The sequence below is a fragment of the Poeciliopsis prolifica genome, unplaced genomic scaffold (genome assembly GCF_027474105.1).
Source record: "Poeciliopsis prolifica strain line A6 unplaced genomic scaffold, Auburn_PproV2 SCAFFOLD002, whole genome shotgun sequence".
Lineage (NCBI taxonomy): Eukaryota > Metazoa > Chordata > Actinopteri > Cyprinodontiformes > Poeciliidae > Poeciliopsis > Poeciliopsis prolifica.
In genome coordinates, this window is record NW_026562377.1 from 9,158,116 (window position 1) to 9,185,657 (window position 27,542).

A 27,542-nucleotide genomic window follows, 5' to 3' on the forward strand; every position below is an offset into this window, starting at 1 on the left:
GCACTCAAATCCTGACTCATTCATATCACCCAAAGTATCGCACTAATAGGTAAGGTTTTAAGCAATTACAACATGGCTAGAGTATGACTTTATAGACTTTTGGGAGAATATTTAATGGATCCATGTAAGAAAAGTGTACCTTTATGGAAAGTGTGCATCTTATTATGTGCTGTGTATTTGTTACTGAATTAAGTTTGCTTTTAGAAAAGTCATCTGGATTATTAATACAGCAGTAACTCAGTTTGATGGCTTGTTCCTCTATGGGTCGGTCAGTCTAGGTCTTTGCATCACAACGTCTGGTCGTCAGAAATAGTCCAGTACCTTTAATCCATCCAGCTGTGTGAGCTCGGCCAGATTACTAGTACCTCTCGATTCTGATGACATTGCATTATGTCTACTGGTAATCACCCACAGTCTGGTATCATCTCCTCTAATAGCATTACACACATTGTTACATGATTATCCAAGTAGACAAAATCCTGGCATTGTGACACTGAGGAGTTTAGCATAGAATTATAACACTGGGATGTGTTGATCTTAAAACAAAATGCTGTCTTAAGTGGTGTTACGAGTTAAAAATATTAATTTCAGTGACATATTAAGATATAACTATTCTGACTTTTCCTAGAGGCTTTGAAGTTCATTTTTTATTATTGGTTTGTTGTTAAAAATTGCCTTTTTTTAGTTGAGCAAAACCTGGCAAATAGTAAAATATGCAATATTTCAGAAAAGTTAACCTTGTTGTCCTGTGTGGTTTAGACATGTTGTTGTATAGGTATTGGTCATATACCCACACATTTCACTCTAAAAGACTCCTGTTCACAGAGAAGTTCATGCTCCACTCATTGACTGAAAAATACTTTGATCCTGTAGTTGCAAATCCACAAGTGCTTGGCAGTTAGAATGAGGTGTTTGTGCTGATATGCGTTTGATTTTCTGTTGACATGGTGGTCTGAATTGCAGTGAACCAAATCTATTGAGTCTGATCTCAACACTATTTCTGAGGTCTGCTGTTTCATTCAGATGCAACTTTGCAAAATGAAGCTGTGCTGCCATTTCTATTTAGAGAGAAAAGGTTTTCTCTCTCAACCTAGATTTATTTATTCACTCTTCTTCTAACTGTCCTGTCATAGACGTCAACATGTAACATGCAAACTGAGGCATGTTATTGAGGCAATGACTACTTGAGTTACTTTATTATTATTATTTATTTATTTTTACATTATAAATATTGTTAAAGGACTCAATAATCTTAAGTTACCTTATTTTTAGTTCAGGCACCATTTGGTGAGCAATGTAAAAAATCCCTATCTTTAGAGATAAGATATTGTGTCATAAATAGACAAAATTTGTCTATTTATGTTTAAATACTCCAAGACTCCTGCTGACCAAGCCCTAAATCTGTATGCCCAACCTTCAATTTGGTTCTGAGGTGAAGCCTACCTGTGCATTGATTGATGGCGCTGTCTTGTCCTGTCTGACAGCGGCGAGCCTTGCGGACCGCATCGGAGAAGCTGAAGAGTCGGACATCCTTCTCGGCCACAGCCGTGCAGCACTCTCCAGCCACAAGAGTCAATCGCTACATCGGTCGGCTCATCGAAGCGCGGCAGACTGAGTCTGGAACATCAGATCTGAACCACTTCACCCTGTTTTACAGTAGCAGAGACAGGGAGCGCAGGGTGAGGCTGTGCACACACCTGCAGGGAAACATTTGCTTTAGATTATCATTTACAGCAGCAGACACTCATACATCAGATATGAACTTTTCCTTATTACAAATGAGGAAAACTGCTTCGTGACTGCATGATCTGCCTCCCTCTGTCTCATTCCCGCACATCATGCCCTACACAGTTTATAATTCTGTTTCTCCCACGCTTGTTGTCTTTGTGCGTGTGAGTTTGTGTGTGTGTGTGTGTTTGTATGAAGAATCCACCCACCGTCTCAGGAGGGGTTTCAGATAATGATTTGGGAACGTCTGAGCGTCACACGTGACATCCTTCTCATATGTGTGTGTGGGCAGTGTTATAAAGGAGACGCAGTCCGGCTTGTCTGTTTGTGAAACTGGTTACAGAGGAATCGAAATGTTCAGGTGGATCCAAATTAAAACTGAACTGAAAAAAAAGTTATCCTTCAGGAAATAAATTAATCAGGGTAACAGAAAGGCACAAATTAGAGTAATGATTTTGTTCACTCCCACACAACACATTTTCTTTTACAGAGTTTAGGACTTCATCACTGCTGGGCAAATTTAGATCTAACAACATCAGAGCTTTAAAAATGAACCAAAATACCACTAATTAAAGTAAGTTTAGAGCCAGATTGAAACATTTGAAATCCAATATCTATAGGAAACACATTTACGCTTAGATTTGGAGTTTTCTTGTTTAAGTTTTAATAAAGAAAGTATCTTCAAGTGTTCTTTTAAGCTTGTGATTTACTAGTAAAATGTAATTTTCTTATGGACACGATGGTGGAACTGACCAGTCACAGCTGTCAGCTTTTTATGCAAGGGACATCCACCACAATCAATCTGTGTTACTGAACGTCTGTAATGAGTTAATGGATGATTTCAGCAGAAATTTTGTTTTTTCAGCTGGGATTGTGTGAAGCACTTATGAGCAGTCAGCATTTTACATTTTCTTTGTGATAGATGCAAGCTCACTTGCATAGCCCACTTATGTCACAGTCATGGCCCAATCGGTTTTTGCATATATGCGTTTTCTTTGTCATGAGTGGTGTGTGGCATACTGCTCTTGCATCTTCAACTTCTTACAATCTCTATGTTTTCCCTTAGTATCACCAGGTGTATGATGACCATTTCATCAGTGCGGTGGTTCTCTCTCTGATCCTGGGTGCCCTGTTTGGCCTTATCTATCTTCTAATGATCCCACAGTATGAACATCCCTAACACACTTACTCTCCCATATTCTCTATTTATCTAAGTGAAAACTTTAGGATGTATTTTATTTTTCAGAGGGGTTTTGGTGTTGCTGCTGCTGGTGCTGTGTGTGTGTTTCCATGTGGCCTGTGTGATGTACCTACATCTTACCAGAGTTCAGGTAGGACCTTCTACTAACTCTTCCGATCTGTTTTATTTGTACTTTTTTTAATATGGTACGCTTATCAACAATTTGAGGCCATCAGCATGTGGAGGTGGCCTCATGTTTTTTAAAGTTTCAATGTTTAAAGAATATATATACACAAGTATTTTGAATTTTATCCAGTGTTGAGCCAACTCTGAATATCATTAGCCACTCCACTAAATAATCTCATTTCTTTGGACTCAATAGAGAAACTTGTAAGTCCAAAATACTTCTGAAATACATTAAGAGAGACTTTATTTGCTGAATATTTTTACTCTCCATCCATCAGTTTTTGTCTTTGATTGTAGTGCCAACCAGGCTGTCTGACCATCCAGATTCGAACAGTCCTCTGCATCTTCTTGGTTCTGCTCACCTACTCTGTTACTCAGGCCTGTGTGGTGAGTCAGTGCTCTGGGCACCAGTAAATACTTGTAATTATTGGCACCCATTATGGTGCCTCACCTTGTTCAGTCATGTTCCTGGAAACATTAAGTAAGCAGGTCAATAAAGACTTGAGGGGCCTTTATGTTTTATACTTTAAAATATATATTTGTTGTCTTTTGTCTTACATTCACAAACATAAAGGGAGATATTGTAAAGTCTAACTACCTCCACCTACATGTGGAGGTAGGTAGACGGCACAGGAACATCACCTGATCATCTGGAACTAAGAATTAAACTTTTATCCATCAAACACTCCAGAAGGGTCTAGCCAAATCAAAAGGTGATAATGGGGAAAAGTACATCATCCTCAGTACAGTGGGAAATCTATGATGCTATGAGCCTGATTTATGTTCCAAAAGCCCCCAGGGACCTTGTTGGGGTTAATGGCAGTTTGAGCTTTCTGGAATACAATTAGTTTTATAAGAAATATCTACTGGACTTTAATAAAGAATTAAAAATGTGCCTAAATATTTCCTTTTAATGGGAAATAGAAAATTTGTTCCTTGGCCCTCTCGGTCTATTATGAAGGGAACAATGTTTAGAAAATAAATGATAGAACCAGACATTTGTATTATGTCCCTATATATATAAACTGAAGAATGGATGTCTTTTTTTACCCATTACTGTGAAGTGGAGCAGCTCCTCTCCCAATTAAATGCTGAGGATGCCTTCTTTTAAGATGTTGCTATAGCATGGGCTTCTTGTTTTTCTGCTTCATTTACTGTGTTCATTTGTTTAAAATGCTGCAAAAAGCTTATTTCAGTCCTAAGCCATTAGAAAAGTAACCTTGCTTGACTCACTGTTTTCTGTTTTCTTTTATTTAATATTATTTTGCTAAGTGGGTTGTGTTTTTATAGTAAAAACAAAGCACAAGAATTAAGGATTTTGTCTTGTCCCATTAGTTTTTTGGAGGGAATTATAGAACTATGTATTTTGATGGGGAATGATTCAGAATTATGGATTCAATTTCCTAATTTTAGTCTTCATTGAAGTTTTCAAACAAGAGTTTCATCCCCAAACACCTGAGCAGAAGGAAGTTTTACTGCAGTAAAACAAACACATAATTTTGATCCATTGTGAACCGATTCATGCCATTTCTTACATGTCAATGAAGTAAAGGATTACTTTTCAGATCACTGAAACTAACCTGCACTCATATCCTATGAATCCTGATTGGGAAGTCGCTGTTGCATGGTCATGTTTAATTTCTTCCAGGCGGGATGTGTACCGTGGGGTAAAGTTGAGACAAACTCTACCCGTTTTGTGGAGGACATCGCTGTGGATGCCCTTGGGGTGGGACCTGCCAATAGCACCGCAGTGGACAAGACTGGTCCCAGCATGGCATACGCCCTGCTGTCCTGTGTGGCTGGGACTCTCACTGTGGTCCCTTACCTCCGCGTTTCATCGCTCCCTAAAATCCTCCTGCTCCTCCTGCTCTCTGTTACCTACACGGTGGTTATGGAAAGCAGCGGATACCGCCAGGCTGTGGGGTTAGACCTTCCAGCTTTAGTTTTGAGCTGGTTTACAAAATTACAATTTTAACCAAACAACTTTTTTTTAAATTCCTGTAAAACATCTGATTCTTTGTGGTAAAAATACTCTGTACCTTCAGGACAATAACTCAAACGAAAGTTCATGTGATAGCTAATTCTCTGATGAGCTGGATTTTCACTTAAGTAGAGTCCTGAATACCTCATCCATTGCAGCTCTTATAGACAATTTCTAAATCAGTCTAATTTTTGCTATGAATGGGTAACAATAGAAATAAAATTTGTTTTATTTCTCTGTTTTTACATCATCATTCAGTGGTGGCTTTCTGCACACTCGAGGCTATGATCCTGTGTTGGCTGTTCTGCTGTTTTCTGGAGCTCTGGCTCTTCATTCCAGGCAGCTGGATCTGAAGCTGCGGCTCGACTATCTTTGGGCAACTCAGGTGAGTGTGCATCCAGGCATTTAGAAACCATCTTTCATTGTGAACATTTGGAGGTAGAAATATATCAGATCATAGGTTGGGCCTGGGATCCAATCTTTGGTTGGATCCCTGGCCCAACCTGGGATCCAACCAAATAGTTAAGTGAGAAATTAAGAAATTCTTGAAAGGTCACATTAAAAATGAAAACATTTTAGTGACTTTGTGATTCAGTACTAGCTAAATGAGTACTATCTACACTGACTCATAATTTACATAACACAAAATTAATTTAGAAAAAAGAGTAAGAAGCTGAACAGGACAGGAATGACTTAAAGGAAAACAATTTTACTCAATGTCGCTCCAAAAACACATTTGACAATACCGCCTCAAATAAATTAATTAATTTAATTAACTTTGATGTATTTAAATATATTCAATACATTAAAGCGAACAACAAATGCCATCTCGAGGTACTTTACAAAAATAAATCAATCAATTGAGTCTAGTATGATACATTTGATCCTAATTATCTCTGTGGTAAGCTCAGTCATTATATATAGTTTGAAAAGTTTTTTATAAAGAAGTCCAGCAGAGACCATGACATAGTTAAAGGGACTTTAAAATGGAACATAAATATCTTTGCTGATGATGATTCTTTTGTAATGTTGATTGCTTGATGACAAAGCCAGTGCAGTATTTGTATTAAACAAAGCAAATTCATAAAAGTATTAGACTTTTGTCATTTTTGGTTTGTTTTGACAAAGGATTGTTTTTCACAGTAAGTATTCCCCTAAAAGCTGCAGTTGTCTTGTGTTTTGTCTGTGGAACAAAAGCCTGAGTGTTGCTATTTTAAGAATAGCTCCATTTCTGTCTTGTTTGCAAATCATTATCTCCATCTAGTGATAAGGACGTGCCATTACAATTCCATGTAAAGCACCCCACCATTTAACCATTAGTGTCATTTCCGGTGTAAATAAAATTGTCCTTCTCCTCTGTTTGTTATGATTCCAGGCAGAGGAGGAGAGGGATGACATGGAGAAGGTGAAGCTGGATAATAAGAGGATCCTATTTAACCTGCTGCCGGCTCACGTGGCTCAGCACTTCCTAATGTCAAACCCCAGGAATATGGTGAGAAATCTGTAAGGTTACAGCAAAAAGAAATCCAGATACAACCCTACAAAAAGTATGATAAATGCAGAAATATAATGTTTAAATAGATAAAGGAAACCTAAATCTATGCATTTCTCAAAGCTGAATTTTCATATACATTAAAGAGTGAAATAAGGATAACAATCTGCAAAAAGTTGAATTTCACCCCAGTGACTTTAAGGTAAAAAAAGAGCAACACTTCTAATTTTCTCATAGCTATAAATTGCTTCTGAAACGAGAAAGACAGCTATAAACTGTGGTTCAGCAGCTGCTCTGTGGCCTTTTTTCCACAATGAATGGGTGAAAATAGTCAATAATCGTGTTCCCTCCCGTTTATGTTACCCTGAGATGACGTACAGAGCCATGTTTAATCCTGTTACAGGCCCTGATAAAGTTTGTGCACCGGAGCAGAGTTTACAGAAATAGGCTGGCCCTCGGCTGTTGTTCTGAATTATAATGTTGCCAGTCAATAAAACCCATGTTGGCTTTTGAAACTACAAGATTTCTTTAAAGGTTTTTGTCTCAACCATTCCGTGGTTTAGGATGTTGTCCTTATAAGGATCTCCACCCATTTAAAATAATATCATTAAATTGACTAAATCATGCCAGAAAAATGCAAACATGTGGATTTCTCCACCAAAAGTGCAGATAAGCCCATTCTTTGCAGCATAAAGTAGGTTAATAGACCCTGAACCACAGTGACATTACCTGTAAATGCAAAAAATATCTGAACGTGGTGAACTTTCCCAGGAGTGAATGCCAAAGTTACTCCAAGAGTACATCAAAAACTCATCTAGGAGGGTGACAAAACAGGCCTGATTTGCCTCAGTTAAAGTGTTTATGATTCAAAGATAAGAAAGAGAAAAATAAAAAATGAGACTTTTGGGAGAGTTCCAAGGACAAAACTACATCTCAACCCAAAAAAGGCAAAACGCAAAAATAAAAAAAATATTTTAAAAAAGTCTCACATTTGTCAAAAACTATCTTGATGATCTGCAACACATTTAGAAAAACATTATATGGACTTATGAGGGAAAACTTGAATACAATTATCGTTTGAAATCTTCTTTTTGTGTTCACCTATGTTATATTTGTCTCCTTTACAAACTTGATCTAAAACAAATATAAAATTAATGTGGAAATTGAAGAAAAAAAATACCTGGAGGTATTTAGTTCTGTTTCGCAGCAGCTGAAAAAGAGGAGAAGTGTCTGCTATTTCTCAATGATCTCCTCACCGTTTTAACAAGTAACAAAGCTAGAGCTGAATTTATATGTGACGGTTAAATTAAAAAGCTTTAGTCATGAAATTAGTAAATGCATTAAAAAAAATTTAGTTTTTGGAAATGTTCATCTTGGTTCTTTAGCAATTAGTAAAATAAGAGGAAAGAGCAGGGAAATGATGTGAATAACTGCTACATTCTGATTTTTAAAAGGAGCTAATGGGAACTACAAGGACTTCACAGAAATAAAAAGTCAGTACGTATAAATTATTTTCCCAGACACAACCTACGGCCAGACGTTTTAAGTGCATAAAAGACTTAAAGTGACTCAAGATAAATATTTACTTTTAGTTGTGTAATTTTTGGAATCTGCACAAAGCAATGAAAAATCAACACATCCAAATCATGCCTGCAGAGTATTAAACAGCACAAAAACCCACATGGGATATTTTATCATCTGTAAGGGAATATTACTCATACATTTAAACAGTTATTTTTTACAGTTTTTGGAAATAGCACATTCACATTTATGGGTTTTTGAATTTTCAAGCGGAAATAGAAACAGTAGTTTATCCTTCAACAATCAACGGGGTAATGCAACAGACGGTGTGGATCAGCAAGGAAGTTTGCTTCCAGCTGACCCCCACAGAGATGCAGCGCTCAGAAAGACTTCCTCTGTTTCCTCTAGGCTAAAGTTCAGCCATAGACGGCACGGCACTGTGGGACTTAAGGTTCCAGGCCACTAACAGTGTGGTTACAGAAAGCATTCTCCCTGTGTGATGCTTCTGCCTGCAGACATTTCGGCATTGTCACTGTCAACCCTGATGAGAGTACTACTTAAGTTTTGTGTTTGGTGATTTTGCTCCATTTTTGCATAATATCATATTTCTTTTTGAGCAGCTGAAAAAGAAACTCAAATTACAAAGCATGCACAATACATCCAGGTGGCCTGATAAAGCTTTGTAAAAAGAGGATTATGAAGAAAGGGTTTGTTAAAAGATATTAAAGCGTGTGACAAATAAACTAGCAGTGAAGAAATACTGGAAGGTACCACTTTTTGAACTCTGAACAAACAAGTAAAAGGAAAAAACAATTTTATAAGAAAATGTAAAGCTTTTCTTATGTATCAGTGACTTAGTGTCACTGATACACCAAGTCAAATTGTATCAGTGACATGGAGTCAGACACATGAACAACTTTATAAAATGTAATGAATAAAAAAAATATACAAATCCACCATTTCTCTATCACCCCTTTAGGATCTTTACTATCAGTCCTACGCTCAAGTTGGTGTTCTGTTTGCATCTATTGCCAACTTCAATGACTTCTATATTGAGCTGGATGGGAACAACATGGGAGTCGAGTGTTTGAGGCTGCTCAATGAGATCATTGCGGACTTCGACGAGGTTGGTAGAACGATTCGTTCCATTCGCCCATCTGTTCGATAAATCATCTGTTTTCAGATGTTTTTTTCCACATTGCAGATCTCAGGTCCACGAGTTCCTTCTTACTGCAGGGTAACATATAGAGCATCATCTTTTAAAAATGAGATTGTGGGCTAGAGTGAGGTTTATAGAAATACCATGTTTACTGATGTAATATACCGAGCTTTGGTTATGGTTGGGAAAGTTCTTCAATATAACAAATTACTTGCAGATGACTTTTGGCCTGGTTGGATCTGTAATCAGAAACATGAAGCACTCAGTTACAAAACATGCTTCAAATATTCTAGCTGCAATACATAAATTTAGTGATAATTTGCTAATTAAAAAGGAAAATGTTTAATGGGAGTTTTTCTTACCATTTTAAATGTTTTTTGCAGCTCATGGACAAAGAGTGCTACAGGGATATTGAGAAAATCAAGACCATTGGCAGCACATATATGGCTGCTGTGGGGCTGGTTCCTACGACTGCTTCCAAGGTACTCATGGTATTGGTATTTAGATCAGGATTAGATTTTGTGTTTGTGAATGTTAGCACAGTATCTGACTTCATCTTGTAGAGATCCGGTGTGTTTCAGGTGCCCAGTTTACACTAACATGTAAAATGTGAAGGATTGCTGATCTCTGTGGAATTAGTACATTCTTCATTCCTGAAGCTTTCTTAAACTAAGCTAAAGATGACAGATGAAGGAGTCCTTTCTGAAATGCAGAAATTAAAGGAACCTCAAGCTATAGCTGCTGTTTGGAGGGTGCTCTGTTGTAGTATTTCTGGATTTTCACACAATTAATCCGGTTAACATCACAAAAAGCAGGCCAATACACATTCTTAATGCAGTTATACAACAAAATGCAAAACTGAGATATCTAATCTTTTTAATTTGTTCAGTTGTTATTCAGGGCCTCTAATTTCAGAGGGGTTTCTTTTTGGACTATGGCTGTTAGAGTAGGGTTAGAGTTTTTTTTTTCTTCTTCTTCTTTAAGCTTCTGGAATGACTCACCTGGTTTAGGGATTATTTTTCATTGACATAGAGAGATCACTTAAGATTTGCACAATAATACATTTTATTTATAATGGTCTTTGTATCTCAAACTGAAATCTCAAAGGTCACATTCACACACTTGATTGTAGCTATAGCTGCGTTGGGTCAGCCTGAAGTGTCTTATGGACTGGAAATTAAACCAGCGATTCTTATGACACGCCCTCTCGTGTAATAATAAATGAATAAATAAATCTAATACAGAATTGAAAATCTGCATGTTTGTCTTTCAAAAATTAAATTGAACACTTTTTATTATTTCAAAAAAAAATTTAAACACAAGAGTGAATTCATAATTTATTCCTGCGAAGTTTTTCTTTGTGAGATGACTGTTTTTACAATTTTCAAGACAGTCAATTTTCAGTTAAAAACCATTATCTTGCTCTTGTTTGTTGCTTTTTAGCAGAAATCTTAATCATCTAAAATAAGTATCAAGCTATACAAAATCATTGGATAAAAAGTAGATGCAACATTTCACTTACAGTAAATGTATGAAACACATTTCATGTATGAAAGATGACTCGTCTCTCAGATCCTTTAAATCTGTTCGATTATTTTTAAAGATAAAAATAAGTATAGCTGTCAGATACTTCCCCTCTCCTAAACATAGGCTTATTTTATGTGTGAGATTTTTTTTATGTTTCAAACTAATTTGTCCTTTTAACGTGTGCTTCTTTTTAGACTAAAAAGTCCATCACCTCACATTTATGCACAGTGTCAGACTTTGCCATTGAGATGTTTGATGTTCTGGATGCCATCAACTACCAGTCCTATAATGACTTTGTTCTGAGAGTAGGTGAGTAAAGAGCCAAACTCTCAGAGTGGTCCAAACACTAAAGACCTTTTAACTTTGGGGGAGGCCCATTCCAGTAAATGTTCCAGGAAAATACATCACAAACAGAGCATCACCTCCAGGAAGCCTGTCAGCTGAAGTTCTTGGGTCCATTGTGTTCAGTATCCTGTGGAGAGTTTTGTTTAATCCCAGTATACGCTGGTGTACATAGAGCTATCCTGTCTGCAGAGTCAGGCTGTTTTATTTGCTTAATTTAGTTGGAAGTTGAACAGACTTCATGTTTCTGGCATTAACATGAACCAAGAGAAACACTGCCCTTCATTTGTTACGACATGACACCACAGCGTTTTACCTGGAAGAAACATTATTCCATGCTTTCCATGACTCTTTTGGAGCAAAAATTACATCGCCTTTGAGCTTTTGTTTTAAGTGATTCCACATTTATAAAAATAGTTGTTTCTTCTGAGGGTAAGTGGCTTTTTATTGAGAAACAGAAGGTGGCTTTTCAAGAGGATATTTTGAGAGCTTATGTTAATTTAACATTTTCTCACTCTAGACCAGTGGTCTCAACCTGCATTATTGGAAGGCCAGAGTCCTGCAACTAATAGCTGTTGCTCTGCTGCAGCACATCTGGCTCCATTGTTAGCTCATTAACAGAGGAATGCAGTGTGAGACCCCTTTCTCTAAGGGGTCTCACACTGCATTATTTTTAAATAAACACCTTCAAATAAAACTTACCTTGTGATCGTAGCATAGTTTCTCTGTAAAAGATTTAGAAAAGCCTGACCTTTTCTATCACATTTATTGATTGTGAATCAAAGTTGCCACATTTTTGCTAATTTGGTGGCTACTGACACCTCTGCTGTTAAAACTTTGAAAAAGCACAGTTTATCTTCAAGCTACTCTTATTCTTGTGTCATATTTCCTAAAGTTGGAGTGTAAAAGGAAATGGGTATTTAACTATTGTGGCAATATCAGCCTCATATGCTCTCTTCCCTTTACGTTACTCTGCAGGCTTTAAATTGGCCTCTAAACTTGGGACTGGGATGGACATGGAAGAAAGTTGATTTTGTGTCTTGTGAACTATTTCTGATATTATTTAGCCATATGTTTGAAGTTATTACCCTTCTGAAGAAAAATTATCCCACATAATCTTTCAGAAAGCTCCAGCTTTGTGTCAAGTCACAATATCCAGTTAAATTCCTGTCTTGTTTAAATAATTTCACATGCTTGAGTTTGTTTGTAGGATAGAAAATACTTTTTTTTACACCAAAATGTCTGTCTTTGCTGGAGCTAAAAAAAAATAATGAGCTATAATAATTTAGTTTTTTCTGCCTCCATTACTATAAATCTGGTATCCAATTGTGTGGTAAAGAGAAATAGTCACATATAGCATAGACATTTGTAAGGCTGGATTGTTTGTTATGCTTTAAAATGACTCTAGTCTGCGATTCCACTTGTTTATGTTTCAACATTATCAATTTGTAGCTTTTAAGAATGAAGGTATTTGTGTTTGTTGTCTTGTGTTAGCACTAAGCTATAAAAAACTGGGTAAGTACCTTAATGCAGGTAAATCATATTTGCAATCTGCTGTGAATTTCATTTAACTTCCAGGTACTGGTTAAAGTATGATTTTAAATTGTATAAGTAAAATAAAAAAGATTAAAAAAAAAAGTATATATTGTAAAAACTTTGGTCACAGATTATTTTCTTGGAGGGCATTTACAGAACTGTAGATCCATTAAGACTAACTCATTTGTAGGGCTTGTACACCAAAGTCACACGGTAAAAACCTGAAATAACATAAAGTGTAACATGTTCACATGTGATTATGTGTTCACTATGTTTACACCAGGAATCAACGTTGGCCCTGTGGTGGCAGGAGTTATTGGAGCCCGGAGGCCTCAGTATGACATCTGGGGAAACACAGTCAACGTAGCCAGCAGGATGGACAGTACAGGAGTCCAAGGAAAAATACAGGTATGAGACCTGAACTACTGCTGCAACAGTTTAACTGCAAAAAGCTACACTGGGGCTACAGCAAATTACTTGGACTAACTTGATGCTTTCCTAAAAAAAGTTACGCATCAGAGTTTAATTGATGATTAATTTCTCTACGACAAAAGTTATCATTTGGAGCTTCAAAACTTTAAACAGAAAAATAACAGAAGTTTTTATATTTACGTTTTAGTGAAGAAACAAAAATCACACTACCAGGCCTTTTCTTTATTGAAGGTAGTTTAAGATGGTAAATGCACTCTATCAGTAAACAGGCAAAATACAACAGTGATATTGATTACAGTCAATACAAATTCACCAAATGCTTTTCTTTCTTTACTATTACACAACATTTCTATGACTTTCTCCCAGCATCCAACTGGACAAATCTGTCATTGCTTTGCAGAAGATTTGAGATTGCATACAATATTTGATTGCATGCAACCAGTTCTGATTCAGTATGTTTTAAGTTTCACTAAAACTCACAATGACCTCTTTATAATTGGCTCATAATTGCCCTCTGTTATCTTTATTTGTCTTTCCTCTATACATGAGATAATTCTGAGGTCACTGATGATGATGAGCACTTCAACAAGTCTGCCCAACACATTTCATTTAGTTTGAATTGCCCAAACAACTCAGATAGAGCCAACATCAGCCTGAACAAACCAGAAAGTATAGTTATTTGTAGTTTATTCTGGTCTAAGACTGTGCAACAATGAAAGACAAACTGAAGAATTTTTACTACATTCCAGCCTGGTGATACTTTTCAGATAAAAGAAACCAAGTAAAAGGGAGTGAAAAATAATTAATTGTGCAAAATTAATAAGTTTATTAATGCTAACTTCTTTTGAAGCACAGTCCTGAGTTTTAAAGACATATGAGCCTTGGACAGGATCTAAACATTTCTCTTCTCTGTGCTTAAGATCATTTCAAATATTATAAAGATTTACTGTTTCCTGCGAAGGATTTTCTTTCATCTCTGTAAACAAAAACCTGCAAGGCCTTTACTTGTATAACCTGTTGGAGTTGTCCAAGAAACAAGTATCAATCTACAAGCAACAGCTACTCTGTCTGTAATGGCAAAGTAGATGTAAACAGTTTGTTTTCCCTCATTAAACATGTTGTTGAGATTGTTTAGGCAGAGCTCCATGCAGCTTTCTTAGTAGTTACACAGACGTCATCAGATTTGTAAAAACAAGTGGATTTCTGAAAAGGGCCTCTGTTGTGTTGCTTCTTCCCGCATGCACCCTGTGATGTCTTCATCTAATCTTAAGTGTTTTTTTTTAAGAAGCAGTAGTCATGTTTTCCATTTAGCAACCAGCCATAGCTCTAGGAAAGTTGTTATTAACTTGTGAACCATCTGTGTACTGTTTGTTTGGTGTTTTGGTGGAATTTTTGAGATAATTGTTTTGGTATGTATTATTTTCAGTGTTGACATAAAATATTGGTACAGTTTCATACACAAACCTATATTTTGTTTCTAAGCAGTCAGACTTTCTTGTAATCCTTTAAATGGCTTGTTTTCATCAATAGTTTTCTGAAGGCTTTATTAAATTAAATGTATCCATTTTGTTCATGCTTTGGACAGTTTTTGATTTGCACATTTTTAACAGTCTTTATAACAATATATAGAAAATGTTTTAATTTCGAGATTTTATTTCTCATTTCATTGTATATAAAATCAGAATTTCTGGAAAATAATGTGTTTTTGCACAGGGCCTTTTTTGCAGTACTGACAGTCTACCACCGAATGTGTATATATATTATATGCATATATAGACACATTAAAATAATTTGATTATCATTGAAAATCCCATCCATGGAAGGAACTTTATCTCTAAGTGAAATATGCAGGTTAAGTGTGCGCAGATAAATTTCTGAAAGCCTTTATTTCTGTATAATTTTCTATTCACATCGAATGAAAACATAACATTTAAATTTAGAATATTACATTAGGCCCCTTAAAAACTATATCTAAATAAAGAAATGTGGGTTTGTTGAAAATCAAGTAACTGATTAGTACATTTTCCAAATGTTCTTTTGGAAAATGTGCTTTTCCAAAAGTACATTTTGGAATAACTTTTGTCCCATTTTCTCTGTTTTTTCCTTTTTTTTTAAAGCACAGATTACTTTCATGGAGGACTCTTCCAGACTAGAGCCATTAACATCAACTCATTTGTAAGGCTTAAGTGCCAAAGTAACATGGTTTTAGGCATCAAGTAAAATTAAAAGAATGTTTATTGTAATCAAAATTATAAAAAGTGTGAAACAGCATTAAGTGCATTAAGTAGCATTAATAGCATTAATAATGTAAAAACATTATTAAGGGATCCAGATTTGTCTATGGGTCCTCTGATAAGGGCTGTTCTGATGACAAAGGGAGGACAGGACAGGCGGTGATCATGTTATTTTACCATATATTTAATAGGTGATACAGATTAACATTTAACTATTAAAAATGTTGGTTCCAACTAACGTTAGTCCTCTTTTTTCACGCTTCAGGTGACAGAGGACGTCTACCGCCTCATTATCGATTACTACAACTTTGTGTGTCGTGGTCAGGTCAGTGTGAAGGGCAAGGGCCAGATGCTTACATACTTTTTGGAGGGCCGCAGGAAAGGGAGCAGGCCCTCTCAGAGCCAGCAGCTGCAGCACACCAACAGCGAGCGCCGGTCGAGCGCCTTCACCCATGGCAGTGTTTGCACCAGGCTTAGCCCCGCACCCACAGTGACCAGCTACTCCAACATCAGGACCCCGAGCCCGGGCGTGCCCAAACCAACCACCTCCACCAGCACCACCAGATACCTACCATCTGCTTCTGCAGCAATGGTGTGATGCATGCATTCTCAAAGAGAATTTGGGAAACAAAAAATAAATAAAAATGGAGGTGGGTTAAAGAATCGCTGTAGCAGAGAAAGCTTGTCTCCGCTCTTTATTGTTGTGTTTCTGGAGCACAGGAAGGCAAATATGCTGATTCTTCAGCAGGAGGCCTGGACTCAAGTCTGGGTTTTCTATGGGCCAGTCTGACGCCTCGATTGGACTCTCCCTTCCCCGTTGAAGCAGGTTGTCTCAATCAGGATATGGGATGCTTTAGCCACGTTGTTTCATCGTCAACCCAAGGCCAAGGAAGTCTCTGGGATCTGCCAAAACCTTTTTCCACAACTGACGGTGTAGCATGCAAGCCTCTCACAACAACCAACACCTGGGAATTCCTTTAAACTGACCATTTTATTAGAGTCGATAAGACATCAGTGCTGTTGCCTTCGCAGCCAATCCTCACAAATGTCTATGGCTCATTTTTGTTGCCTTTTAGTTGATTTCTGGATTTTTGGAGCTGAGTGAAGATGAATTGTTAACAGGGTTATTGCTGTCAGAGTATTTTTAAAACCAAATGTTTGATCAGTGCAGGCAGGTAATGGAATAATTTTGCCAAAATATAAACTATCAAAAAAACAAAACAAGGCATTGCCTTAAGGCAGTTACGGGTTGGGGATGCCGTTCACCTTATTAAAAACCTCCGACGGCACACGTAACTTTTTTTTTTTAAAGAATATTTCTCTAAGTGCATGATGCCACTGCTGCATTTCAGTCGCGTTTGCCGTCCGTTTCCCTGTGATGCTTGACTTCCAGACTCTTCCTCGTCAAAGTGTAGCAATAAAGCAGTTTGTCTCTTATCTCAGCGCGTTCACTCTTTGCATGCTGTAGCCTGCTGGGTCCTAAGTTGACCTGATAGTGTTCGTAGCTAATAGAGTGTGCATAGCTAGCCACACTGGTCTTTATCTCTGTGGAGTTGAAGCATGACTTAGAGAACTTTTGTTTCAGTTTGGTGTGATTCCCTCTTTCTCTCTGAATTATTTCTTTTTTTTTTAAAGAAAACCTTTTTCCCGTCTATGAAGACATTTATGCTCCTGGTAAAATGTTCTGTTCTGCTATTTTTATTCAACTCCAAACCGTCTCGGTTGAGAAAAAAAATGTGCGCGTTTATGAGGAGACACCCAAACCTCTGGTTCTGGCTTCGTCATGCAAACCCAGATGATTTATTTTATAGTATAGCACTCACAGTACGGCTTACCACAGCCATTAACTCTCCTGTAATCAGTTTTTGCATGCAATGCCTGCAAGCCTGTGGCTCATACATGCATGCTTTGAAGAAACACGGATGCAGGCCAAGCAGCACACACGCAGAGGCTCTTTTTTTTAATGTCGTCCTCTTGCATGCGCTAACAGTAGCGGTTCCTCTTGAATGTAAGGTGCTTTATTGACACGTCTTCTTTATAAGCTTAGTGTTTTAATCTTAATGAGGGTGTATTTCAGGATAGATAGACACCAGGCCAAAGCAGATCGGTTTGGAAGGTTCCTCCTCCTTCTAAACCTCCTCTCTGCTTTTGCTGTATTAAAACAGGTAGCTGTTTCTTTCAAACGTGCCAACCTATTTTCATAAACATATCAAACTTTTTGTGTCGAGCTGTAGCACAACTGAATGCGTGTGGCTACGGTTCTCGTGGGATCTTTTTTGTGTTGAATGCCTGTATTTTTACTATTTTAACTGTTCCTGGACAGTCCTTTTTAAACTAAAAACAAAGGCAAGTGTCAATTTTGGAGCATTTAAATGACAAAGGTGTTGTACTTATCTTTAACATAGGTTAAATATCTAGTATCTCAGATGTTTTCTTTGAGCTTTGAAATGAGGATTTTTATAAAGTTGCTTTAAAAAAGTTGATGGAAAGTTATTGGAAATTATTTGTGCATAATATTTTTCCTGTAAATTGGATATTTTCATACTGTAAGATACGGGTTTTAGTTGTTATATGTAGGTAATACCTGCTGATATTGTCTATTTCTGAGATATATTCTAAATCATTTGATATTTGTCAGGTTCCTTTTGTTGAAGATGTATTTATGGAAATGTTTTATGTGAATGTACATTTTGTTAAAGATGATATTTTCTACTAAGTGTTTGCACTGCGAGATTATTGACGTATTATAAAGGTTATAAAAATAAAGCCAGCAGGGCTGTTGTCTCCTGCAGTACAAACACACCTGTGCTCATTTTTACCCTCAAAGTTCCCACAGAGAGGCTATCAAACATTGTTCTGCATTACGTAAAGTCAGAAAAAACAAGTAGCCGATGTAAGATAAACATGGAGGTCAGTGTCCGCTCGATGTTGCTTTCACCGAGATGATGCAAATAGCGTGAATGGATGATGTTATTGTAAAAAAGAGTTCACAACCCCTGAACTTTTAACATTTTGTAATGCTGAAATGAAAGGCATAAAAGTTTTTTGAAATGCTATGTGAGTAAAAAAAATCAAGTGTGGGTGCATCAGCCCCCTTCTTCTTATGAAGTTATATTGTTTGTATATACAGTCCACCATTGTGTATTTTGATCTCATTTTAAACACAGCTGTTCCGTGAAAAACCCAGACGTTTGTAAGTGGACATTAGCGAATAAATACAGCAGGCAGGCCTGGAGCAGAGGTTTAAAGCAGTTCTAGGCTAGAAAACAAACCAAGCATTGAAAATCTCATAGATCACTGCTCAGGCCATCACATAATATTCAAAGGGAACGGCACAACTGCAAACCTGGGAAGACACCGACAGAGCAATCAAGGTGAAAACTAATGAAGAAGCCAAGAGACCTACAACAATGGTCTCAGTGTATTTATTTCAATTTAATTCCCTATAATAATGCATTCCAAGTGTCAAGTATAGTGGCGGAGAGGTAGTGTGCTTTTCTGACAGGATTTTGGTATGCTTTGTACAACAGATGAACCTTTGCTATTCAGTCCATGGAGCCAAATGTGAGGGCATCGTCTGACAGCTGAACCCTGGAAAATAATGTCTGAAAGAAAAAAAGAATAGAAGTTCTTCACTGACCCAGACAAAGTCAAGACTTCAACTTGCTTTAAATGCTGTGTTAGAAACTTAAGTGAACTTTGCAGAAACAAATGTTTTGAAATTTTAGTTATTAGCAATATGAGAGATTTCTACAGTGACAAAGAAAGTAACTACAAATTATCACTGCAAAATAATAGTTCTACAAATGGCTCAAATTTAAAATAATGCCCAGTTAGTAGCCATGTTTTGCTTTTCACTCTGGAGATAATAGGTTTACCTGTAGGTTTGGGTTGAGTTTTTATTTTCTGAAACTAACATATCTCTGTGACGTATTTCGAAGGCTGAAATATGCAGTAATTATTTTTAAGATTGTCCCGAGGGAGAATTGTTCACATTCCTATCTTCTGAAAGAGTCCAGGACCCCGATGGATCATGTTGAGGGGGTTTCTGTTTCTCCTCGTTCTCATGCCTTGTTTTCCTTGTTAGAGGACAGAGAAAAACAAAACAACAGTGGGGTCTTATCCTCAGGTCCATTTCTGAGATCGAAAGAATGTTTCAAGTCCTGTCGCAGGAAGAACCAACCTCCAAACAATCATCAGCAGTGTAAAAACTGTGTGTGTACTTAGCCTCTGGTGTGGCATGCTCAGCATCCTGAATGACAGTTGTCATGGCAACAAAACAAGTTTATGCCCCAAAATGTAAACATTAAGGTTGTGTTTTCCAGCTGGCAAATGATAAACCCGTGGACCCTTCCTCCTCCTCTTTCGTCTTTTAGCTTTGTGATTTGCGGTGATTGTGTGCAATCACCACAGAGGATGTCAAAAGTCCATTTGCTGATATCTGAAAAAAATAAAATAAAAAAATGGGCGTGCATGTGTGCACGCATGCAAGTGTTTACCACCTGCTGGACTCTTAGATACAATCAAGCATGTCTGACTCAGACGTGCCAGCGTAAACTTTCGCACACTCTAAGATAAGAGGAGGAAATGGGCCTTTTCGGACCTCTTTTGCAGCTGTGGTACAGCGGAACAGCCACCTGCATCACACTGCAGAGAGAGAAGATAGCAGCAAGCCAGTACGCTTCGCAGGGTTAATGACCCTCTTCTGAATGCTTGCTCAGTGCCCCTGTGTGTCATCCCTTACTGTAAACTCTGCTGGAAACTACAGCGTGGGAGGACAAACACAACCCTTCTCCCAAAAGGCATCTGGTGAAATGTAAATGTTCCATCTTCTTGTATTTTTTGTTTGTTCAGATCAGCTTGTTCAAGTAATTTACGTCAAAGAAGTTTTGTGTTGGATTTGCAGCATAAACACAAAAAATATTTTGTTCATGAAAATTGTGAATGTGGCCCTGTTCTTTGAATCTTTAAAACTGTAAAATAATAATAATAATAATAATAATAATAATAATAATAATAATAATTACATTGCTTTATAATCTGTTTCGTAAAGAGTCATCATTACTAAAGTAAATCAGACTGTACGCATAGATTAATATGCTGATCCCAGTGTCAGATTTATATAAACATATTTCTCTAGTGGCAGCTTTTGTGGCACAGCTTAAATGCAGAGGATTTTCCATTTTTATTGAATTTGCAAACAGTTTCATTTCATCTTGTCACTCATCATAGTAACTTAGAATCTATTAAACTTGACAGTTTTAAAACCGAGACAAAGTTTATGAATAACAAGATTTTTGTCAGTTTCAAAACTTTTCTCCCTAAAAAATATAACAGCAACAACAAGGTATGTTATACTCTGGAAAGTTTTGAAAAATTAAACTTTGACATTCTAATCAATAGTTAAGCTATGAGCTGCTTCTTCCAAGTTCTTAAAGTTGAAATATGCAACATTTTTGTATCTATCGTTTCTTCAGCTGTGATATAAAATTGAGTTTGATGACAGTAAATGCAATCCCAGAAAAAAATTGCTGAGGCATGCTGTATAGAAAATGGCTGAAAGTGAAGAAATTCTATATGGTTTATCATATAAGAAAACATTAGCTTCAAACATATTATAGGATAGCTCTTCACTATGCAAATTTCAAAGGTTCTATCACCAAAGATTTGTTTTTTTGTTTTTTTTTCACAAAGTTGTTCCTGTCCAGCACAAGGCCAACCTTCTCATTTGTGATTAAAAGAGTGGAAAACAACATCCTCCATCCTGACTGTTTCTCATCAAGGATTTCCCCCACTGCAAGTGTGTTGTTCTCAAATGCGAATGTAATGTTTTTCACATGACACGCTGTACAGATACACAGCAGGTCAGTGAACTCCATGTTGTGCAAGAGCTGCAATGACCTTCTCGAACCTAAACTGTGCTGCTACCGCTTGTTTGGTCTCCTCTGATCACTGTGATGGAATATGAAGCGCTGGCAGAAAACACCTTAAAACATTTGGCAAATGTCACAATAACCTGGAAAAACAATGGATCACAATGACCTGTGGAAAGTTGAGAAATCCTGTGGAAAACCAGAGTTGGGGAAACAACATTTTAACCCTCAGACTCATAACTGTACAAATAACCTCATAAAAGACTGTAAAAATATCAAAAGAAAGTATGCGTTTCCAAAAGATGTGTCCATTATGTTTGTGTTTTATTACATGATGCCACTTAACTATCTGATCATGAAGAGAAATCCTTCATTGTGTGCATTATTAAGGTCTTTGTTGCATGTGCTACACGCATTTATTTCTGCGCTTCTTTTTCTATGCTTTTGGGGTCAGAAAGTTCTCTTTCAGGAGTAAAATTATAATTATTTATCCTGAAAGTTCACACTTCAAAGCAAAAGTGGTCTTAAGCACTGGACCAATTTGAATGTTATATTTGTATTTATTGATGTGTCAAAGTTTCCTGTCAGGCAAGATGGCTGACTCACCCCACTATCACCAAATCTACCTAACATCATAAAAAAGTTGACTGATTGATTGATGATTGATTAATAAATTAAGAGGAAAATTAGCTCTCAGTTTACTATAGATGCTCAGAAAGTTATCCTTTCGCCTGTTGACTTTTGCCTTTACAAGATTTTCCTTTTTGTCTGTTTGCTATCAGCTGCAAAATCGTTTTACTTGGCATGTTGGGCTGGCTTGGGTCTGCGCTAAGGGAAAGAACATCACTAATATGTTAGTTATCCTGGTTAGTAGTGAACCAGAAAAACTCTCAATAAAACAAAACTAGTCTGCCACTTCAAGGCAAGTGGCAGAAGCTTATTTGTTAATTTATGGTAAAGGATTGTACTCAATGTATGGGATTCTGGCACAGGTGTCTGTACTTACCACCATGGGTCAGGAAATAATAAGTTTCCTCTTAAACTCTATTTTTTATGATGGTTAAGATTTTGAAAACAATTAAAGCCTAAAGAAAAACTTGAAATATCTTGAAAGAGCCTGAAAAAAACCTGGAAGTTAAAATGAAAACTCATGACAACATGAATGACTTGTAGTTCCGCATGTATGAGATAAGAAGCAATTTTAGTCTACTTTTCTGACTCCTACTGAATGACTCAGAAATTTGCACACTTCCCTTAAAGCCTGAAGGCATCCATCAGGGATTTTCCCTGACATAAATTTGTTTCTATATCTCTGCAGCTGTTACAGAAAGGTTACTTTGTTTGCAAGTTTTTTTGTGGTTTTTGGGAAACTCGGTGACAGCAGATTACTTTGTGGTGTCTTTTAAAAAGTAGTTTGAAAAGGATCCTTTCAATCCGGCCTTCCCATAATGGCCATGGCATTAAGTTGTTACTCTGTAGTTTATTTTTACTGAGGTGTTTTCAGCCATCCAACATCACATTTACTTCTCTTGCCTCTTCATTTGTTTTTTCATTTTATTCATGACATCTTGTGCACACCTCTGTTTTATTTTATTTTATGTTATACTACATTGTAAAGTATTTTTAGATATTTTTAATGTGAAAAGGGGAACCTACATAAAATCGATGTGCTTACTTTGTTACACAGTGCAGAACCTGTAAAAATCTAATAAAAATGTAACAAGTCAAGAGATTTGCAAGGTGTTGTTTTTAAGACATATTTAAAATTTTACTTTGTGAAACCTACTACAGCATGCTGTGCATATTTATCCGCTCCTCCCGGAAAACAATAAAGTTGAAAGTGAAGCAAAGTGGAACCACAGAGAGTCAATCCAGTCAACATCACAAAGGGTGGCATCTGGTTTTATTCCACAGCTCTCCCTCTCTGCATATGATCTTCCAGTCTTTATTTACTGTGCTGGATTCTTTGATGTCTGTACTGGACAGATTGTTCTGTTGTGAATGAAGAAAGGATCTGCAAACGAATGGAGGGAGAGGGGGAGGGAGAAGTGAGTCTGAAGAAACAGTTTGGATGAAAGCAGTATTTTTTCTTTCTTCTAGAACATAATAATCCTACCAACACAGATCCTCTGACCCATTCATGAGAGTGTTTCCAGTTAACACTGCCAAGTGCAATCCTCCTGCTTGGACTTCCTCCTCTGTCTCATTAGAGCCGCAGCGAGAGAGGAAAGCTCTGCAGCTAAACACACACACAGTCACTCAGAAGGACAGAGAGAGGAGGAAACCAAACACAATGGATGCTGGCGCATGGGAGACTGGATTTCCTGGGTTTCCCACACACAAATGTACAATCACAAACTTGCAAACATACACACTCATTTGGAAACACACCGAAACACTCACACACATGGACTATCCTGCAGCACGCCAAGATTTTGGGGTCCAAATGAATAAACCTCTCCCTCCATTCAGAACTGTAAAGCTGTGAGAGCAGTCCAACACTCCTTCGTCATAAATGACCTCAGTTGTACTCCAGTGTTTTTCTCCCAGAGCTCGGCCCATGATCTACACTCCTTGTTCAATAAGACAGGAATTATCCGATTAAGGAAATCTTGTGAGGAGGAGAAGAATAAAAAAAACTTTGTTGGGGAGGATAAGCGTCATTGTGCCCACTCAGATCACATTCCTGACTGCTGATTCTCAGCCATGGGAGAGGACGCCGATTAAACAGGCACCGCCGCAGACGTGACCCAGAACAGAGTGGTCCAATCCCGAAAACCAGATTTGCACCAATAAAGAGAGAGAGAGAGAGAGAAAGGGTGAGATAGTCGAAACAACCGAACTGGTCCCATAGACTGTTCGCTGGATTGAGATCCAAATAATACATGTCGTCCAAAAACTAGTTTACCTCTGTTCTGTGCCTCTTTTCTGAACCCGAGACAAGGCCATGTGGAACCACTGTGTACAGTCGAGCTGAACTGCATAACACCAAGGAACTCACTGAAAACAATGCAGAACCCAGTATAAAGAATATTGATGACGTAAATTGAAACTGTTATAAAACACTAATAATTGGGACTGTTTTGCGATCATAAAAATACAAATTCCACTCACTTTGCAATGGAGATTTCTTACCTCATTTGACCTGCTTTTCTAATAGATACACAAATCATCCATTGTCGTTGTTTCTACTTCCTTTTTTTCTTTGCAAATTATGCAACCAGCCAGTTTTCTTTTTTTCTTATTTTTTTGATCACTTAATTCAGTTCAATTCAATTCCAGAAAACTATGAAACATTAAAATAATGGGATGCATCACTGAAGTTTAACAGGACATTTTTGGAGAAATATAGCCAGAATATAAAAGAAGAGGAGAGCAGAGCGAATGTGATATTTACTGAGTAAGTTTCATGGAAAATATATGACCTGGTGGTGGAGATAAGATACCTCTAAAATAAGATAAATACAGAACTTTTGGGTCCATTCAGCAAATATTGCAGTTTTTTCTGAGTGTTGCCAAAGGTAGGGATGATTTTTACAATTCTAAATACTCCATTTTTGCACATTTTTAAAATGTATTTATGGTGAATAGGGTAAAAAAAAATTCAAACTCAATAACATCTAAAACTCAGACTCAACAGTCTTAGCTGAACAGATAGTCTGATACTGTCTAATCACATCTTCAGAAAGTAACAAACAGAACCATAGAGTGGCTGTGTCTAAAGCTTTTGAATTGTACAAAGTATTTATAAAATAAGGTTGGAAAACCACAAGTCATTTTCTTCTGTTTCACACATATTTTCTACTTTGTGTTGGTCTACCAAATGTCCAATAAATTGCAATATTTCCCCAAAGCATTGTACTATCAGAAACCTTGAAAAGTTCTAAAATGATGACATAAATATGTTTTTAAGCTATCAGTGGCTCCTGTCATGTTCGAAAGTGAGAGATTCATTTAGTGGAAAACAATCCATCCTTGTAACTTCAGGAAGAATTTCAACCATCAGACATAAATTTAAAGAATGAAAACTGCCTGCAGAGCCGAGTTACAGTGCTGCTCACACAAAAAAACATGGCTTCGTGTAGATTCTGTTCTGAGGGGACGTTCAAAACAACTCTGTTTTCCTCCGATCACCTGTCGCGGCTGCCGGCTCTTCACACCCTGAAAACGAGGGGAAGCTTTGAATCATCACACGTGGATCCTGGAGACCTCCATTTGTATTTGACTGTGTGTGTGTGAGCACCCCGTGAAACAACACGACTGTTTTTCCCTGCTGCTCACGTCAAAGACAAACATTCCACTCCCGGGACGTTCAATGCCGAGCGCCTTTTGATCTCCTTATCATGTGACACCTGAAAGAGGTGAGAGAGAGCGGCCCTCTTCTTCAACGCTTTTCCCAAACACAAACCCAGCGGCGGCTTGTAGCGATGAAGCCCACTGTGTGGACATGTTTTTGAGAAAGTGGGTCTGTCGGTGACCTCGGTTGACTCGGCTTTATTTGACCACTCCGCCTCTAGAATCTGACATATGGCTCTTCAATGTGAATACTTCACATGTTTTAATGCTGCATGTCTCTCCCTCTTTGCATCAACCTGCTAATTAAACACGATCCCATGCTGTGTTTTTCCAGCCATGCCAGGCACTGCCATACCACAAAGCTGACTTTATGCGGCAGCAGATGACTTTAAAAGTTATTTTTAAGGGATTTAGGTTGGAAGAGCTGCAGGATTGCAGATGATCATCTGACCTCGAGCCACCACTCCACCACATCATCTTTACATCACAGTTCAGCTGGGGACACAAGGTGTGCTGAGATCGAGAAACATGCTGAGGAAAACCTTTAACTTCACATCGAAATTATGAAATCTTTTAACAGAAGAACCAACTCTATTAAAGCAAGGTGGGAAAAAAAGCATGTGACCTTCCACACACATGCAAGCTGTGTTACTTTGTGGCTTCAAAAGCAAAAGGTCTTTTTTTTGCATGACATAGATTTTAAAAAAAGATTTCAATCAACAATATTTTTTTTTCATTCATTTTAAAAATCTAAACCTAAAAATTACTAAGAAGCATATTAATTATTCTGTAGCAAAAATATGTTCTGCACCCATCATTATATTTTCAGGTAAATTCAAATGCTGCACACCACAGACCTACAAATGAAGGTCTGCTACTATTTTTCATTCTTAAAGGGCATGCAAAACAAACATTAATTTGTCTTACCATCTTGGATGTAGTTTCCACCTATATTTTTTATGTATTATTAACAACACTGCCAGAATAAAAATACATCCTACTTTTAAATATGCTTTTTGCAACAGGCATTTTCCTTGAGATTTTACTCAAACTTTAAAGAAGATGAGGGTATTGTTACAGGAGTGAAACAAAAAATTATGTAAATTTCATTTTAAAAGTAATGTTAATTTATCACAAATTAGCAAATTAGAAACTGTATTTGAGAAAGACTGCTTCTAATAACTGCAGTGTAATACAATCTTTATTTGAATCAGCACAGTTGAACTGATAAGTCATTCTGTCATATTATGCAAACTGCCTTTATGCATTTAAAGCATTCTTATATCCTTTTGATTCATTACCATAAACCCAAATATGCTTCCTCACTCAAAGTCACAAAAAAGAGTCACTGATGATGATCAACAGTCTTTTTTATGCTTGTCAAAAGACTATCAGGACTATGAATATATATATATATATATATATATATATATATATATATATATATATATATATATATATATATATATATATATATATATATATATACAAAACTTGATGGCTCATGCACCAATAAGTCAAAGAACATAGCAAACAAATATGAGAAAAGAAAATATGTAAAAGCTGTAATAGATATCGATTTTTGTTTTGTCTATAAAGTTGCAAAAGTTCACCTCGTTTTATTTTAGCTGAAATAATCATTTACTGTGCATTATCTTGTTATACTTGGAAGGTTTAACCCTCTCAGGCTCAAATTACTTGCAAAGACTAGCTAAGTAGCAATGAGCTGTTGCAAATCTGCAACATCTGCCTGGAGAGGGTTAAAACTATTTTAAAGACTCATTATCTATCATCTTGTGTGTCTTTTCTTTTCACATTCTCCTCAAATTTAGACGAGCAACAAAGTTTAAAATAAATCTCTAAAGCTTTGAATCTGCTCTGGCATAGGGTTAGGGTTAGACAACTCAAAAAAACAACAGCAAAAAAACAGAAAAGCTATTCTCCATTTAAACATGTGACGTTTTTCATGTACAGCTTATACAATTTGTTCTACAGGATGTCCATGTGTGGTTTGTTTATGCTCACTCTCAGCCAACAGGAAGTCCTTTAATGCAT

General features: G+C 37.0%; 1 protein-coding gene and 1 long non-coding RNA gene across 2 annotated transcripts in view; one reads left to right on the forward strand and one right to left on the reverse strand.

Moving 5' to 3' along the window:
- Positions 1–18,120, forward strand: part of LOC129377558 (adenylate cyclase type 1-like) — a 47,350-nt gene extending 29,230 nt beyond the window's left edge. Inside the window, exons 9-20 of the mRNA XM_055057596.1 lie at positions 1,485–1,679; positions 2,795–2,892; positions 2,975–3,059; positions 3,392–3,481; positions 4,743–5,017; positions 5,334–5,460; positions 6,451–6,567; positions 9,068–9,214; positions 9,631–9,729; positions 10,969–11,083; positions 12,936–13,060; positions 15,584–18,120. Coding sequence (XP_054913571.1) covers positions 1,485–1,679; positions 2,795–2,892; positions 2,975–3,059; positions 3,392–3,481; positions 4,743–5,017; positions 5,334–5,460; positions 6,451–6,567; positions 9,068–9,214; positions 9,631–9,729; positions 10,969–11,083; positions 12,936–13,060; positions 15,584–15,916 — 1,806 coding nt within the window. The 3' untranslated portion in view covers positions 15,917–18,120. The remainder of the gene's footprint in view (positions 1–1,484; positions 1,680–2,794; positions 2,893–2,974; positions 3,060–3,391; positions 3,482–4,742; positions 5,018–5,333; positions 5,461–6,450; positions 6,568–9,067; positions 9,215–9,630; positions 9,730–10,968; positions 11,084–12,935; positions 13,061–15,583) is intronic.
- A 5,003-nt stretch (positions 18,121–23,123) lies between these two features.
- On the reverse strand, positions 23,124–24,025 carry LOC129376212 (uncharacterized). Its single transcript, XR_008607726.1, has 3 exons — positions 23,595–24,025; positions 23,308–23,430; positions 23,124–23,205 (listed from the first exon to the last, which is right to left on the reverse strand). It is a non-coding gene; the product is annotated as an uncharacterized LOC129376212 (long non-coding RNA).
- Positions 24,026–27,542: the final 3,517 nt, after the last annotated feature.